Source organism: Nasonia vitripennis, chromosome 5, assembly GCF_009193385.2.
Source record: "Nasonia vitripennis strain AsymCx chromosome 5, Nvit_psr_1.1, whole genome shotgun sequence".
Classification (NCBI taxonomy): domain Eukaryota; kingdom Metazoa; phylum Arthropoda; class Insecta; order Hymenoptera; family Pteromalidae; genus Nasonia; species Nasonia vitripennis.
The window spans coordinates 22,092,878-22,108,057 of record NC_045761.1 but is presented as its reverse complement, the minus strand read 5'-3'; the positions used below and the strand labels follow the sequence as shown (position 1 = coordinate 22,108,057).

General features: G+C 36.1%; 4 protein-coding genes across 4 annotated transcripts; 1 reads left to right on the top strand and 3 right to left on the bottom strand.

Moving 5' to 3' along the window:
• Window positions 1–250: 250 nt before the first annotated feature.
• LOC100677981 (putative mediator of RNA polymerase II transcription subunit 26) lies at window positions 251–5,896 on the bottom strand. Its single transcript, XM_003426671.4, has 6 exons — window positions 5,615–5,896; window positions 2,020–2,553; window positions 1,643–1,939; window positions 1,357–1,561; window positions 791–1,281; window positions 251–562 (listed from the first exon to the last, which is right to left on the bottom strand). Exons 1-6 carry the CDS (start codon window positions 5,657–5,659, stop codon window positions 428–430), a joined length of 1,707 nt encoding a protein of 568 aa, XP_003426719.1. The 5' UTR covers window positions 5,660–5,896; the 3' UTR covers window positions 251–427.
• Window positions 5,897–6,449: 553 nt separating this feature from the next.
• LOC100123949 (cell division cycle protein 23 homolog) lies at window positions 6,450–9,036 on the bottom strand. Its single transcript, XM_001607682.5, has 7 exons — window positions 8,740–9,036; window positions 7,957–8,618; window positions 7,706–7,885; window positions 7,465–7,629; window positions 7,138–7,384; window positions 6,801–7,065; window positions 6,450–6,722 (listed from the first exon to the last, which is right to left on the bottom strand). The coding sequence occupies exons 1-7, from the start codon at window positions 8,841–8,843 to the stop codon at window positions 6,606–6,608; spliced, it is 1,740 nt and encodes a 579-aa protein (XP_001607732.1). The 5' UTR covers window positions 8,844–9,036; the 3' UTR covers window positions 6,450–6,605.
• A 120-nt stretch (window positions 9,037–9,156) lies between these two features.
• Window positions 9,157–11,525, top strand: LOC100123952. The gene is made up of 3 exons (XM_016985789.2): window positions 9,157–9,630; window positions 9,717–10,713; window positions 10,793–11,525. Exons 1-3 carry the CDS (start codon window positions 9,412–9,414, stop codon window positions 10,945–10,947), a joined length of 1,371 nt encoding a protein of 456 aa, XP_016841278.1. The 5' UTR covers window positions 9,157–9,411; the 3' UTR covers window positions 10,948–11,525.
• LOC100123955 (ATP-dependent RNA helicase SUV3 homolog, mitochondrial) lies at window positions 11,193–15,177 on the bottom strand. The gene is made up of 16 exons (XM_031931472.2): window positions 15,060–15,177; window positions 14,810–14,968; window positions 14,650–14,735; window positions 14,344–14,579; window positions 14,031–14,253; window positions 13,779–13,947; window positions 13,586–13,697; window positions 13,385–13,515; window positions 12,955–13,268; window positions 12,743–12,884; window positions 12,514–12,672; window positions 12,118–12,446; window positions 11,928–12,049; window positions 11,778–11,855; window positions 11,575–11,693; window positions 11,193–11,495 (listed from the first exon to the last, which is right to left on the bottom strand). Exons 3-16 carry the CDS (start codon window positions 14,724–14,726, stop codon window positions 11,430–11,432), a joined length of 2,277 nt encoding a protein of 758 aa, XP_031787332.1. The 5' UTR covers window positions 14,727–14,735; window positions 14,810–14,968; window positions 15,060–15,177; the 3' UTR covers window positions 11,193–11,429.
• Between the last annotated feature and the right edge of the window lie 3 nt (window positions 15,178–15,180).

Here is a 15,180-nt window from a genome sequence, read left to right as displayed (position 1 = left end):
TCGCGCAGAGACCCTGCTGCTGTAACTGCCACGGTAGGCCAAATCTCGTGCCCGTACCGGTCAACTCTTTCGCGGTCGAGCGTTTTCTCCAGGAAGCACAACTGAGCGCGCGCGTAAGCCCAGGTCACGCCACATCTTATCTTCTTATACCCACGCATACCCCGGTTTTTACATCTTAAATTGCGATTGATAAAATATGTGTGAATGTAAGCTTAGTGCGTGTCTGACACGTGTTAAGCCTGAGCCTGCATATACTTTGTGTGCACTTTAATCAATAATATTTTAAGAATGTTGCCTCTTCTATTTACATCCGAACCGTACAATAAACACGTAATAATTGTAAATTGCAATTTGTAACACATTATCAAAACCTACTTTAGAATCACGCGCATAATCTTAAGTAACGACTTTATCTATTGCATAATTATTAATTGCGCTTCTTACCCGACAACGTCTCTACTCGCCACGAGTCATTGTAAATTTTCGAATTCTTATTGTTATTGCTCTGCTTTCTGAATTTGTAAGGAACTTTTGTTCTCTTCCTTTTTTCTAATGCTAAAGCCTGAAACACAAATCAAGTAAATTTATATGTTTATATTTAAATTAATTGGTATGATTGATTAATTGTAAATAATATGAATCATTGTACTGCTATTTGTTATGCGATTATTATGATATCTTTGATAATAGGATTACATTTGTACATAATTGTAAAATAAGCTTGTGTCTTATTATTCATTCTCGATGTCATAATTGCATTATAATAAATCAATTATAAAAATCAACTTACTGAGTTTGACGTTTCATTGTGATTTGTCTTCATCCCATTTTTCAAATTATTTGCATGATGACGACTGTTAGTAAATTTTGATCTACGATTATTTCTTCTGGTAGCTTGCAGTGGTTTCATGTCGCAACTATGCTCGTCACTTGTTGGGCTCGAGTTCAAGTCATACCGAGGAACGGATTGCAGTATATTGGCATACGTTTTGTTCTCCAATGAACGTACCTCTACTGTTGCTTTTTTCTCCTCGTTATTTTCATTGCACGACTGCAAGATATCCGAATTCTCACTAGCAATAATGGATCGCACATCTGCCAGAATCATTCTCTCCGATCGTAAATACTCTTTTAAATCTTGCGGAAAGTCGTTAAATTTCGGAGAAGTGAGCAACTCCAAATTTTGAATTTCGCTAAATACTTGTAGTTTATTCAATCCACACAACCTCGTTTCAGTAGCGCTTTTATCTTGAGAATCTTTACTTTCATTCAAAACCGCATCTAATGAAAAAATTATTTTAGAATTCGTGTAAAATCAAGCCGTAAAAAAGTCAATCTAAAGTACAAAATAATCACCAGATCTAGTCGAGATAGTTATTTTGTAATAAGCGGATCCAGGACGCGCATCCTGGCAAATATCCGGTGCTGCTTCAAGTGGATTTATAAAACGATCGACGTTCGTGCTACAAATAATAGTAGGCTGCACAAAATTGACATTCGATTGTGCAGTAAAATAAGAAAAAGTGTTCACTTTGTCTTCCTTTATTGACTCGCTAGTTTTCTGTAATCAAGGAGTATGTGATACAAACTAATCGACAATATAAAAATATGAAGATAATTCACTCTGCAATAAAAAAATTACCAAAAAATCAATCTCTCCGTCCAATGAAAACTGCTCGAAACCAGAAAGAAAATCTAGAGACAGTTCCGACAGCAGTGTCGACTGCTCTTTTACGCTATTATGATTAAAATACGAAAAAGACGTAGTAGGCGCTACTGCATCAGACTCTTTGGCTGGCGCATCTCGCGAAAAAAATCCTTTACTGACAGCAGAGTCGTCGTCAAAAAGCTTGTAGACACTCTTCTGCTGGTACTGATGGTTCTGCTGAGAAAACTGCAGGTTCAAGTATTGCGTCGTATCATTTTCCTGCACTTGTAACTAAAAAAAGAAAATACAAAAATCAATAAATAATCTACATGATTCTTTTAAATTTTTAGTCACGATTCTCTCGCACATACAGTAATGTACTCGTACTCTCGCTGCACGGCCTGTGTTTTAACTTCAGCACTCTGGCGTAGCTGCGAGGGCGAAAAACTTCCGAGCGACACACGTCGCTGTAAATTATTGGGGAAATTCGAGGCGCCGCTATCGTTTACCGCGAACCTTGGCGCGTCCCCGTGATCATGATGATGATGCTCTTGCAGCACGCTGCACTTCTGGCACTGTTGCCACTGTTGGGCCTGTTGTTGCCATTGTTGAACTTGCTGCCACTGCTGCTTTTGCAAGCTCTGCTGCTCGAATTGCTCTCGGAATTTCAGCTGCAATTGTTGCTGCTTCTGCTGACGCTGATGTCGAGGCGGCGGAGACGGCAACGACAGCTGCTGAGCAGAGACGCTCTGGTGAAGGTGCGGCACTCGTCGCCTTCGCTGAAGCCGCGACAAAAGCGACTCGGGTGATGACTGCTGGTGAAGATTGTGGTGACGATGCTGATGATGGGCATGAAGGTGAGAATCGACGAGGGCCGTTGGAGATTCGCAGAAAGTGCTCTGGGGCTGTGGTAAAAAAAAAAAATTGTTGTTAGAATTATTTTTTATTGTGTTTATAATTTTTACAAACGAGCGATGATTACAAAAAGTTCACAGGCGAAAGTTATTAGAGAGCGTAAAAAAAACTACTTTTATCGCATGCTTTTTTTTTAACGAAATAGACAGGTTTAAGTCAAGTGAGATATACGAAAAACGGCCAAGCGATCAGTATAGAAAAATCGCAAGCGACCAATCGGAAAATCCTATGAACCTGATGCAAAATATACACGATAATGCGGCGAGCGCGCATTATCGTGTATATTGCGATTTTTATATGCTATCGCTAGTTCGTTCTCTCCGTGTACTTATCAGAACGTATAACCGCGGGATTATACGCCGAAGCTAATAGGAAGATGAAAAGATAAGAGCCATACAGCGCGATGAACCTCAAACGCCTGAATAAAGCCTAATTCAATTTTTTCAATTTCATCTCGCAGCTTGCAAAATTCAGAGCTTCTTCGCAAAGCGACGCCAGTCGACGAGACCACTCGTATACCTGCGCGGCAGTACAACGGGTTGTTAATCCACAGTGTCTCTCTCTCTCTCTCGAAAACGAAAAAGAAAGACGCGCACGTATCGGTCGTCGCCGTCGCTGTCGCCGCCGGAGTCGGCGTATAAACGTAAACCCGCAATAAAGCAATTACGAGTGAAACTAAGGCTCGTTGGGCAGACAGGGATTAGAACAGGGTCCTCTCTCTCTCTCTCTCTATTGCAGTTCTGCGAAATTTCGGTTTTGGTTTTCCCCGGCTTGACCTGCTCTCAATATCCCACCCTCATATAACGTCAAACTGTCGTCGCCGCGCGCGCGCGCGCTCTGCACAGAATACGATCTTTATCAATATAGCTGTATTCGCTTGTCCCCTCTTTCTACTACTACTGCTGCTGCTGCTGCTGCTGCTTTACCTTGCGAGGTCTGCACATTAGGCCACAATGATGGGCCGTATTTTTCCCGAACAATTACGATAGACGCGCTGGCTGCGTTTTATATGCCAGTGGGCCACCGTAAATCAAGAGCCCTTTGGGATTTTTTCGGGAATATTCCGTAGAGACGCTATTCAGTTGGCAATTTTGCAAGAGTGCACTATTTTTAACGTTAGAGTGCGATCCCAGGCGATTGTGTATAAGCGAGCGCGACAGCGCGGCGGCGGTATTATGATATACCTACGAGAGCATCCTCTCTCTCTCTCTCTTTCTCTCGGGGCCTCCCGCGGTGGAGCCGAGCATATCGTGGGCGGAGCGCGCGCGCCCTTCCCTTCGCGCTAATCCGAGTCGCCGGGCGCTAGGCACGCGCCATCCGAACGCAATAAATGAGAATTACCTGTTCCCCGTACTTGCCGCATGCGTATGGTAAAATTTTTCTCCTACTGCACCTCTCGGGAACTCGACGAGATTTTATACATGTATATACCTGATCTCGTTTTCTTCCAACTTTGCATTGTTGCTTAGAGTCTAATGTGCATATCTACGCGTAGTTGTAGGAGATTATTGTCAATTTAACGATACCGCTGCGCCAAAAAGCCAATGTTAATTTCCATAAGGTGGTGAGTTTTCAAAGCTGAGACCGACCCGATTTTAGTGCGCATTATACCTATATGGGAAATTCTACGGGAAAAAATGCCATTTTCTGGTTGGAGAAACCGAAAAAAAAACAAACAAATGTTGGGGCACACTCCCGTAACTTTTTTTATTCTGTTAAGGACACAAACAGAAAATGTATTACGGTAGGAAGAGAGTACGGGAAAAGAGCTTGAATTTAAAATGCAATTTTCATGATTTTTTCGCATTTTTTTTTCAAGCTCTTACCGTACTACATTTTCTGCTTGTGTCCTTGTGCATTATTTTTCGACGAATTTAAAGGGCCTAGAAAACAGTGTCACGAGGCACTTTTTCGATGTCGGGACGTGGTTTTGCATGCTTCTAAACATGTACACAATAATAAGAAAAAAAAAGTTGCGGGAGTGTGCCCCAACATTTGCTTTTTTTTTCGGTTTCTACAACCAGAAAATGGCATTTTATGGAAATTAGCATGGGCTTTTTGGCGCTGCGGTATCGTCGAATTGCCAATTGCTTTGACTTTTTTTTACTCCAACCATAGTGCCAGACTTGTATTGTGTCCCGGAAATATTGAACTCAAGTGGGCCTAAGCCCGGCCGTAACACGCCTATGCTTGTGTTGACCAAAAAATAGGCCTGATCCGAAAGAACAGCCACTGTTTTTTATTATGGGAGAGTTCTTATGCCGGTATATACTCCTAAACCGCGTATTAGTGTGGTAAAAACACACCTCGCGCAATGCACAATCTTTCGCAAGTGTAATGGGATCGAGGAAAATGGAATAACCAAGTTTTCGGAGGCCGCGTTTTTTCTCTCGCGAGTCAGTATAGACAAGGTGACCTTGAGTATCAGTATGTGCAACCGGTATAAGATAGCTCTTTCCGCGGCCATGTCTCGCTCTCTTTTCGGCGGTGCCGAATAGGTACACCCGGACGTTATACACCTGCACGCGCTTGTCAAAGCCGGTCGTTAGTGAATCGCTGACGCCGCGAGGAATTAACGCCAAGTACCCGGATACACCCTTTAAATATTTCCCACTAATGCCCCGTAAGCAGCATAATACCGTAAGCTCGCGGGGGCAACAATGCGCAGCCCTTAGTTTTCTTCCGTCAATTTATATACACACCGCTAGTAAATCCGTTTTCGACGAGCGATCAGTAGCGCGGTATATGTATATAAGTATATATAGGATCCCGAGAACTCGGTGACCGTTTTCGAAGTCAACGTAAACAACTCCCGAGAGTGAGAAAGTTTTTTCAGCCTCGCAAACCTTCCACGAAATTGTATACTTGAAACGCGTAATGTAACAACAACGAATCGCACTGTCGAGTAGATGCACAATGGTGACATTGTGGTTATGACAATGTAAACAAATAATAGTCGCGTCGCTCGTACGTACACAAGTCTTATCCCCCCGTAAAAAAGCAAGTACTCGATATATTTAACGTAAACGAAAAGTGTGCAAATCTACTCACCACTGTTAACACGTGAGAGTGATGCGATGTGTGCTGGCAACTCATCTTCTACTACAAGTACAACTTCTTTTCGAAAAACTGTAAGAAAGTCGCGAAAGTTTTCTCTCACATCTTGAACACATAAAATCGCTAACCCGACGCCCGAATGCCCGGAAAAATCCAAGTGAACCGCGATTTCACTCCTCGTACAACCATCCGATCTTCATCTCAGAGCTCGACTGATTAATCGAACTTAAATCGCGACACATACGAGATTAACGGTTGCAGTCGCCTACCTAACGCCAACTGCAGAGTCGCGGACGCGATCTGTCCTCGCGCGACGCGAGATTCTACCGGCTTTTAGTTCGCGACCGTACCGCCACATGCCGCGACTTGATTTCTAACGTCGTGAAAAAAGAACCTGAATAAATATGGTCGAAAATTTTGAATTTTTATATGTATGTATACGCGTTATACATAACCTATTGAAGTTTTAATTGAAGAAAAAGTGCGACGGTTATTGTTAGTCCGTTTTTAACAGATATTACTGTTTACGTTGTTCAAGTGCTAGATCGAGGTGCGAATGATAGATACATGTAGATACATGCTGCGCTATGGAGCTAAAGATATTTCATCTAGCAGTTATAGGTGAGTACAAATTTTTATTTGTTAATTAAGAATTGCGTAAAGAAATAATCTGTTATAATTTGAAACCTACTAGAAAGCACTAAAAGGCTCATGCTCGGGACACTTGACCAAGTTCTGTTATTTTTATGATTGCAGTTTTAAGGTAACTGTTTTTTAATAACAACTTTTAGGAAATTAGGGGATTAACGTGTAAGAAGAAAAGTGCTTCTTTTGTTAATTACTTTTATTAAACTGTTCGTAAAAGTAATTTGGTAAATTTTTAAAAAATTTCACTTATCTAAATAAATTTTTTACTTAGCAAAATATTTCATGATACATACAAATATACCGAATTATATTTACATCGCATTGCTATATTCTTGAATCACTGAGTGGGAGTAAAAGATAGATTCATAGGTGATAATTGTGAGCCAGCTGGAGTAGTTGCCACTGCTCTGTTTTCCGTATCACCAATTGGATCTGTCTCATTCATGTCTTCAACCTTAGTAATAATAAAAATAGCTATTAACATGCAAAGACTTAAACAAAATCATATTATTTCAAGCAAATTGGAACTAACCACCATTGGATTTTCTTCTACTTTTATCCTCTTCTGAGCTATTGTCCTTAAAAAGGCCTTAGCTTCTTCTTTTGTTTCGTCATATTGCAAACATTTTTGAGCATAATGATTTGCTTGATCTAATTCTTCACGTTTTAAATGGTATTGCGTTAAGAATTTGTAAGCATGGCTAAGTTCAGTTCTGTCCTCATTCCTGTATTCATCTGTTACAAAGTCTGTGTAAGCCGCTGCAGCATTATCATGATGCCCTAATTTCTCGTACAACCTGTAATATTCAATTATATTTATAAAAATTGTAATATTAAAATTCCATTTGGTATAACTAATAAGTACTTACTGAGCCAATCGTATAAGGGCCATTCCCTCAATATCACCAACATTACAAGCTTTGTAATAGCACTTCAAAGCCTCGGGTATTCTGTCTTGCTTTTCATAAGCTTCTCCTAGGGCAAGTACCATCCTACTATCCCGAGGTCTTAACAATTGCGCTTGTTTGTAATAATACAAACCATAAAATGGCATCTTTAGAATTTCGTAAGTTTGACCTAAACCATACCAAGCTCTGTAGTCTCTCTTGTTGACTTCTGCAAATATTATTTATTCACATTCATTAGAGTATGTTTGGTTTATAAGAATATCAATAATAGATTTAATGATTTTTTACCAATAGCTTGGCGATAGCTGTGTATGGCACCATTTGTGTTCTTCATTTCCATGAATTCGTGACCTAATAAAGTCCAGGCTGACAAATACTGTGGGTTTAACTTTAAAGCTCTGTGGAAGTACATTACAGCTTTTTGATGATCTGCTCTTAAACTATAATAATTACCTACAGTAGAATAATTTAAGTTACAATAAAACTGTAAAACTATTGTTATAATAGCATGATCAGGTCTTTTTATTACCTACTATACAACATGTTTCCAATCTATACTTGTCAATTTCAGTTGCTCTATGAGCTAAATAAGCTAATTCATTCTTCAATTCTTTCACATATAATAAATTTGAATATGTGTCCATATTGTCCAGACGATAAGGATCATCTTCTATAATTTGCTTAAATGTTGCTATTGCATTATCAACATCTGAAACAATATAAATTGAGTTTTATGGTAAGGTTCTATATTTCAATATTGCAATATATAACAACCCTTACCTCTCCTGTAATGCACAGCAATTGCAGTCTGAGCAAGAACATATCCATTCTTTCGGAAACCCATTGCTTGTAAATCGCAATACAAAGCTAATCCTTCATCAAGAAGTTGCAGTTCTAAATACATGTGTGCCATGAAAAAGCGTTTGATCCAATGATTAGGTAAAACCAGTGCTTCCAGTTTCTCTCTGTCTGTTATCAAGCTTTCCAATTCAAGCCATGTTCCCCAATGCATAGGTTGCTTGTGAATAGACTGAACTAGAATATCAATGGCTTCTTTTGCAAGCTGTAATTTTTTCAAAATAACACCGTACAAGTACAAGCCATAGCCATCAAGATTCTCAGCAATGTGTTCTTTTCTCAGTTCACTGCATAGATGCTTCAAGCTACTATTTTTTAAAGGGTCTGATGGAACATCAGTCATGTTATCAATTTTCTTTTTCTCGTCAGACAGATACAATGAATAGAAGTATAAAAATCTTGCTTTTGCAGAATTGGAGCTGTTCAAAAAGTATGCGGAACGGTCATACTCCTTTAAATCAAAGTAGCTTTTAGCCAAAGTATAAATGTCATCTTCTTCACTTGGTTCCGCTATGCTTATGTCAGAGGGGGTGTCACTTGGGTCTAGTTTGATATTTTTCAATGAATAATTCAACTCGGCAAGCCTAATCAAGAGTTAAAATCAAGTATTAAAGTAGAAAATTATTCAGTTCTATATTAACAATTAACCATCCAAAAAAAAAAAAAAAAAAGAGTATTTTCATAAACGCGAAACGTTGTGTTTACCATTTTGTTGTATGCATTAATCCTCGTTGAGAACATTCTGCAATAGCTTTTAAAAGGTCTGACTTAACCTCTTTGATGTCAAATTTTAACATCGACTCTTCCATTGCGCTCGTTTTTCAGACGAAATTAGGAGGAATCATACGTATAAGTAGGTACAAAGACTAGATCGACGATATTTCATCCACGTTTTGAAGTTCTTTTGCAGTACGTACTTACGAACAACATGAAAAAGAGGAGAATACTTTGTACATACTTTGTACATATTTCAAACCGTTGCCGGCATGTGAGAGAATGCCCGCGCGTCAGAGCATATACGTTGCGGGTTGTATATCTATATTATGTTTATGTATCTACAGATATACATGTAAACATAAAACAGCTTTTGCAAGTCGACCGACAGATGCCATGTCCTCCCGTTTCTTTCTGTAAATTCGCGCATATACTTAACTAACGGATGATAACCCATGCATGATAGTTCCATGTTTACGTATTGGTTATAAATGGATTTTTCGGCATCAAAAATATAACCTGTGGTTCAAGATGTATTTTATTTGAAAAATGTAGAAAAAATGTTGCCCAACTAATAACAAAATAAAGCGATGATTTGCGTAGATTTGTACAAAAACGTGGTTGATTGTTACTCTACTTGGAAGAATATTTAAAATTTCTAAAATGACAAGGAAATGTATCATGTGTAAAAGTAAAAACTATAAAAATACGTACAGTTTCTTTTCGGCGCCAAAAGATCCGGAAATTCGGCGGTTATGGCAAGAAGCAATAAAAATCAAGGACTATACTGTCAATGAGGATACGTATGTATGTAGCAAACATTTCACAAAAGATGATATTATTACACACTGGGTCAGTGGAGTTCCTCCACACGTCATTACAGTAAGTATAATCTAATGTTAAGTATTTTTCAATTCTCATGTTTCCTTATACATACTTGCTTAATTGAAATTATTCATTATTTATAGATTAAATACAAGAAATGTAGATTGAGACCTGGAGCTGTTCCTGTTCCGCTTGACAGCACAAATAATTCTGTTAATGACACTACTTCTGAAACGCAGAAAAATGGCATTATTTTAGATGGTAAGAAATATTTCATAGAGCCAAAAAAGAAAGATCTTGATAGTAGTAGTAAAGTACACAAATCTGAAGAAGCATCAAATGAAAGTTTAAATTGCAATCTCGAAGATGAAATTTATGAATATATACCAGAAGACTCGCAAGAGCCAGAAGAACTGGAAATTGAAACAAATCCTACAAGAACATCAAAGAGACAGAAACTCAATGATAGAAACACCTCAAATCAAGAAATTATGTTAGTTGATTGTACAGATGATGATGCAGATATTCAAGTCAATGACATTGAGGTGGAAAAGAACAAAAGTAATAAACCCTTAGATGATCTTGATAATACAGAGACTATTGTGACATATGTACCTAAAAGAACATACATCAAAGTCAAAAAAGGACTAAAGAAAGCAGATTCTAATATCCTAAGTGAAGATATGGTATCATCAATGAATTGGCATGATGCCGCGATAACAGAAAAATTTGCGATCCTAAAAGATAATATGGATGATATAAATGAAAACTTGAATAAAAGTGACTATGAGCCTGTTCATCTTGCACAAGAGATTATTTATTGTGATAATACACTGTCTTTTGAAGATTTTATAGAAATGTACAATGAAGTATCTTTGCCCAGCAGTTGGTTTACATCTTTGGTTTCTAAAGAACATGATACTACTGTAATATATTGTTGTATGAATATTTCGAGCACAGGAATGCCTTATCTTGAAAAAAAGATATTTCTAAGCAATAACATGATCCTGCGATGTGGAGTCTTTGATAAAGAAATCAACATAGCTAAAATTTGGAAAACTGGAGGAAATCAAGTGGTTACTGCTTTAGCTGATATAGAAGAATTTATAAAAGATTTTGATCAAATGTCAATATGCCCAGGTAAATTGTTTGAAGGAAATTTTTTGTCTGATAGTTATAGATTTAAATAATTTATACTACATATTAATCATGTTTGTAGGTATCCTAGGTGAAAATTTTGTAGAGAACAGTAATCAAGCTGTAGTTACTCTTGATGGTAGTACATGGAGACATAGTCAATGTTCAATGATTTTAAGTGAAAATCAGACAACTTGTCTACAATGTGCCTCTTTAATGAGAAGAAAAAAGTCGTAACAAAAGTAAAGACTATTATGGTTCATGTAATTATGCAAAAATTAAAATATTAATTTTTTTTTAAGCAAACTAGAAAAAATGTATTGCAGATTTTGTTAACGAGATAATAACGTTCCAAACATGAAAACGTGTAAAATACTATCGTTTTTTCTAATTTGTCGTTATCTAAAGGGAAAAACATGATTCTTAGATAATAAATTAAAAATTTTAATTCTATCATATAGAATTTAATTTGTAAATTACTATATTAGTCAACATAAAAATAAGTTTATGCATAGTTCAAAGACTGATTCAAGTCGATCATTATTATATTTTATGTAAAATTATCTTTTCTAAGTTAACAAATGTAAAAATTAGAACAATATTTTACAACATAGGCTTTTTTCTTTAAAAAATACATGAATGTACTTTTACATCATTTAGCCTTTGCAAATTTGTACATAGATATATAAACATTAAGCCCAAATATTAATTATTGTGTATTATTTGGGCTTTCTTGTAAATTTTCTTCTTGATGTACGATCTTTTTCGTCGATTTTATTATTTTTCTGAAATTAAAGTGAATTTTTTGTAAAAAATGTGTGTGTTATAGAATTTTCATTTTCCTATAAGTACTCTGTAACTAACCGTCCATTCCCGTTGCAATTCTTGGAGCATACTTGGAGTTAACAGTCCTTGAGCTAACAATCTTTCGGTCAATTTTCCTTTGTAGGAAATTGGTGGAACAGATTCTTCTGCTGGTGGTTCTAGTATGAACGAAGAAATACGTAGTAGATAAGTAATAAAATTGTCAAATATGAATTGCGAAAAAAGAAACAATCAAACTATACCTCTTAAATAATTATTTTTCTGCTTGTTTAATTCAAAATTATCTTCATCAATAGTACTGAATACTGCGCTTGTTAAGCCTTTAATACAAAAGCATATATGAAGAAAATACAAAAAAAAAACTATAATATTAAATTAAGTATAATATCTACCTGATTCTGAATTTTTAAGAAGCCTGGTCAACTGGAATATACTTTGTTGAATGACTGAATCAAGTTCTTTTTGCATATCTTGTACCATGTTGGGTTCAGGGAATAAGTCAGGAAACCGATAACTAAAGGATAATGATTACTCAATATTAAAAATTAAATCAGAATTTAACTGATTATAACTCCTTCCTACCTTAGCCAAAGATATAGATCTAACACGTCAAATACTGCTTCTAAATGTACGAGATCTATCAATGTCTTTGGTGAGGTTAATGGCCAACCAATGTGCAAACAGAGCCAATTAAACGTAATTGGTTCATTTTTACAGTACTGCCTTGCAAACTTTAAAAACATCGTGCAAACAAACGGTAATTTTCTATTGATTGGAGCGCAACAAAAAACGTATCGAGCTCGCAATGGAAGAGGAACATGCTCAATCATATCGGCAAGAAATTTAAAGTCGTCAATATTGCACATAAAATACATTGAATCGTCAACTGTACAAAGTGAAACAAAAATATCCTAAAATATGATCAAACATTAAAATCATTAGACCAAAATGTTGAAAGAATATCAAATAGTTTCTTACCATAAGATTGGATAAAGGAGCCTTTGGTAGATGATAAGCATACAATTCTATTTGGTCTGCTGTAGGGTGTAAACCAGCTTGTGTAATAGTATCTGGAGATTGACTAAGTAAACTCTTCAGTGTTGGAAGATCTTCTGGTTTAAAAGTAGTCACGAATCCCTGCAAAAAATCTTTTTAATCTTGTTTCTTTGCAAACTACGGCGATTGTAAGATATTTTGAGAGCCTTACCTTTTCCCATTGTGTTCCATATCTACCTGCTCTACCAGCAATTTGCAAAGCAGAAGATACAGATATAGTGTCCATTTCTCTTTCACCTTTCTTATTTATCGACGGTTTTATTAAAGAGTAGAATATTAACCGGCGAATGTGCCTATTGCATAAACAAAAATACATTGATATCTCTATTTAAACATAAATGCACAGAATTTTTAGATGCTTACAAGTTTAAGCCCATTCCTATAGCATCAGTTGCAACTAAAACCTTGCAAGGATGATTAGGATCATTAAATTTAGCCGCTTGTGCGAGTTTTGTTCCAGGAGGTAAACTTCCGTATATCACAGCCACTTCCATATTTCTTTGTTCAAGATTTCGAGATACAGTGTAAATATCGTTTTTATTAAAACAAACAATGCAGTCACCAGGCTGGACATTACTTAGTGTGCCAAGAGCAGCATCTTCTATTTCAAGTTCTGTCAAACGTTTGTATTTTCTAACTTCAACATCTTCACCGGTAGTTGCACACAAAGATTGGATCTGTTCAAAGTAATATTACTTTATCATGTGTAAATACTATGACATGGATAGAACAAAACTACAAAATCTTGCAATAAATTGTCATTGATTTAACTAATTTAAATAATAAAACCTACTAAATCAATGGCTGCTACTTCGCCACAAAGATGTATCTCATTTGCTGGAATACCCAAAACAGCTCTTGTCCAAGCCCAACCTCTTCCTGGATCTTGTATCAACTGAATCTCATCTATGACTGCCACTTCACCTGTAATCACATGTTTTGTATTAATAAATACATATTTATTTATTTAGTAAGATTTAGCTCAATGTTTTACATGGATGATTAAGGTTCATCATTTCAACTGTACAAGCCACATGGTTTGAAGGATTATTTTCATCTTTAGCATATTTCCTTTCTTCTCCTGTGACTAAATCACATGGTGTCCCCTTGAATGGAAAAATAATATACCAAAAATTCAGCTGGATTTGATTTTCAAAACATTATATCAAAATTACAGATACACTTACATTTTTATTAGATTTATTATAAACTTCAGTAGCCAACATTTTCAAAGGACCACAATATACGCCAGTTTTAGCAGACATAAAACGCTCGAGGGCATGGTATGTTTTACCACTGTTCGTAGGTCCCGCATGAAAAATAATTTTTCTAGTTATAGCTCTTGCTACAGGGTACCTATATAGAGAAAGTTATTTTTTAAATCAAGAATACTCTGATAAATGATATGAGAAAATATATAAAAATGAAAATATAGTTACCAATTAGCTGGTGTTCTCAGGTCACTGATTTTTTTCAAATCATCCATACAATCTATGTGAGGAAAAATTTCTTTCGCATGTCGCATAAAGTACGGAAATATATCTGTTATATTTCCAACACCTTGAAGTATATCACATACCACAACATGTAGATCCACTGGGAGAGTCTCTGATTCAATACAATATCGTCGAAAACTAGTAGATGCTTCTTGCCAAAGATATTCTAGTAACAAGAATATAAATTGTTTAGATATTATAAATTATTATTATAATTACTAAGTAATCTGTGTTGCTAGTATAGAATAAAACATACTGTCCAAACCATATTCTATTGCTAATGCTCGAACTTCTTTTTTTAACATAAAAGAGTTAAGAATTTTCAATAAATCAGACTTTTTTAAAGCTGTAGTAAGTTCTGCTCCTACATTGATATCATCTGGATTTGGTTTAATTGGTATTGGCCGAAACAATGATGAAATATTAGGATTACTATCATCTTTCTTGCCTCGCATAGGTTGCATCAAATTTATTCCAATACTCGCCACTCGACTAGAAGCAAAATAAATAATTTTGTAGAAATGTACACATTTTTCAACACTGACATAGTTCTTGTACTTACTTATTATTTATTTTTTGAGACAAGGCTCTACTTCTATGAAGAAGCATCTCAAAATGACGTGTCTTGGATGGCAGCATTTTGTTTTTCTGTATCAAACATAAATCATTTTTACAGTTAATGGGCCCTTAATTTTACATATAACAATAAAGTTAAGCTGTACCAAAAGCTTCTTCAGAAGATGTCACTTATAATCTATAATGTATATGTAGTGTTTCATAAAAATGAGGTTATATACATTTTATCTTTGCAAGACCTTTATAACGTAAGCTTTACGTCATTATATAAATAACCCGACGACTCGTGAAAATAAATATGTAACCTATAAAGAAATTGTTATATTAATATTTTAGATCATAGATTAGTTTCAACAGCAGTGGGCCAATTATTTGTTAGATTTTGGAAGTTAATACCGAATATACAAATCTACGACTTCACACGTGTTTCGTGCGCTGCATTTTTGTCTTCTGCTACAGACGCGCGCATCGGTCGCTGTATCATATATATGGATATAGTGTACTTTATATCCTTATA

Excerpts from the sequence above, each read along its gene's own strand:
- LOC100677981 (XM_003426671.4), bottom strand. The coding sequence starts at position 5,659 with ATGAGTTGCCAGCACACATCGCATCACTCTCACGTGTTAACAGTG. Across the intron at positions 2,554-5,614 it reads ACTCTCACGTGTTAACAGTG|CCCCAGAGCACTTTCTGCGA; the intron begins GTGAGTAGATTT and ends TTTTTACCACAG. Across the intron at positions 1,282-1,356 it reads AACTATCTCGACTAGATCTG|ATGCGGTTTTGAATGAAAGT; the intron begins GTGATTATTTTG and ends TTTTTTCATTAG.
- LOC100123949 (XM_001607682.5), bottom strand. The coding sequence starts at position 8,843 with ATGGAAGAGTCGATGTTAAAATTTGACATCAAAGAGGTTAAGTCAGAC. Across the intron at positions 8,619-8,739 it reads TTAATGCATACAACAAAATG|GCTTGCCGAGTTGAATTATT; the intron begins GTAAACACAACG and ends ACTCTTGATTAG. Across the intron at positions 7,886-7,956 it reads TGCTGTGCATTACAGGAGAG|ATGTTGATAATGCAATAGCA; the intron begins GTAAGGGTTGTT and ends ATATTGTTTCAG.
- LOC100123952 (XM_016985789.2), top strand. The coding sequence starts at position 9,412 with ATGACAAGGAAATGTATCATGTGTAAAAGTAAAAACTATAAAAATACG. Across the intron at positions 9,631-9,716 it reads TTCCTCCACACGTCATTACA|ATTAAATACAAGAAATGTAG; the intron begins GTAAGTATAATC and ends CATTATTTATAG. Across the intron at positions 10,714-10,792 it reads TCAAATGTCAATATGCCCAG|GTATCCTAGGTGAAAATTTT; the intron begins GTAAATTGTTTG and ends TCATGTTTGTAG.
- LOC100123955 (XM_031931472.2), bottom strand. The coding sequence starts at position 14,726 with ATGCTGCCATCCAAGACACGTCATTTTGAGATGCTTCTTCATAGAAGT. Across the intron at positions 13,269-13,384 it reads AAGTAGCAGCCATTGATTTA|ATCCAATCTTTGTGTGCAAC; the intron begins GTAGGTTTTATT and ends TACTTTGAACAG. Across the intron at positions 12,885-12,954 it reads ATAGGAATGGGCTTAAACTT|GCACATTCGCCGGTTAATAT; the intron begins GTAAGCATCTAA and ends TTTATGCAATAG.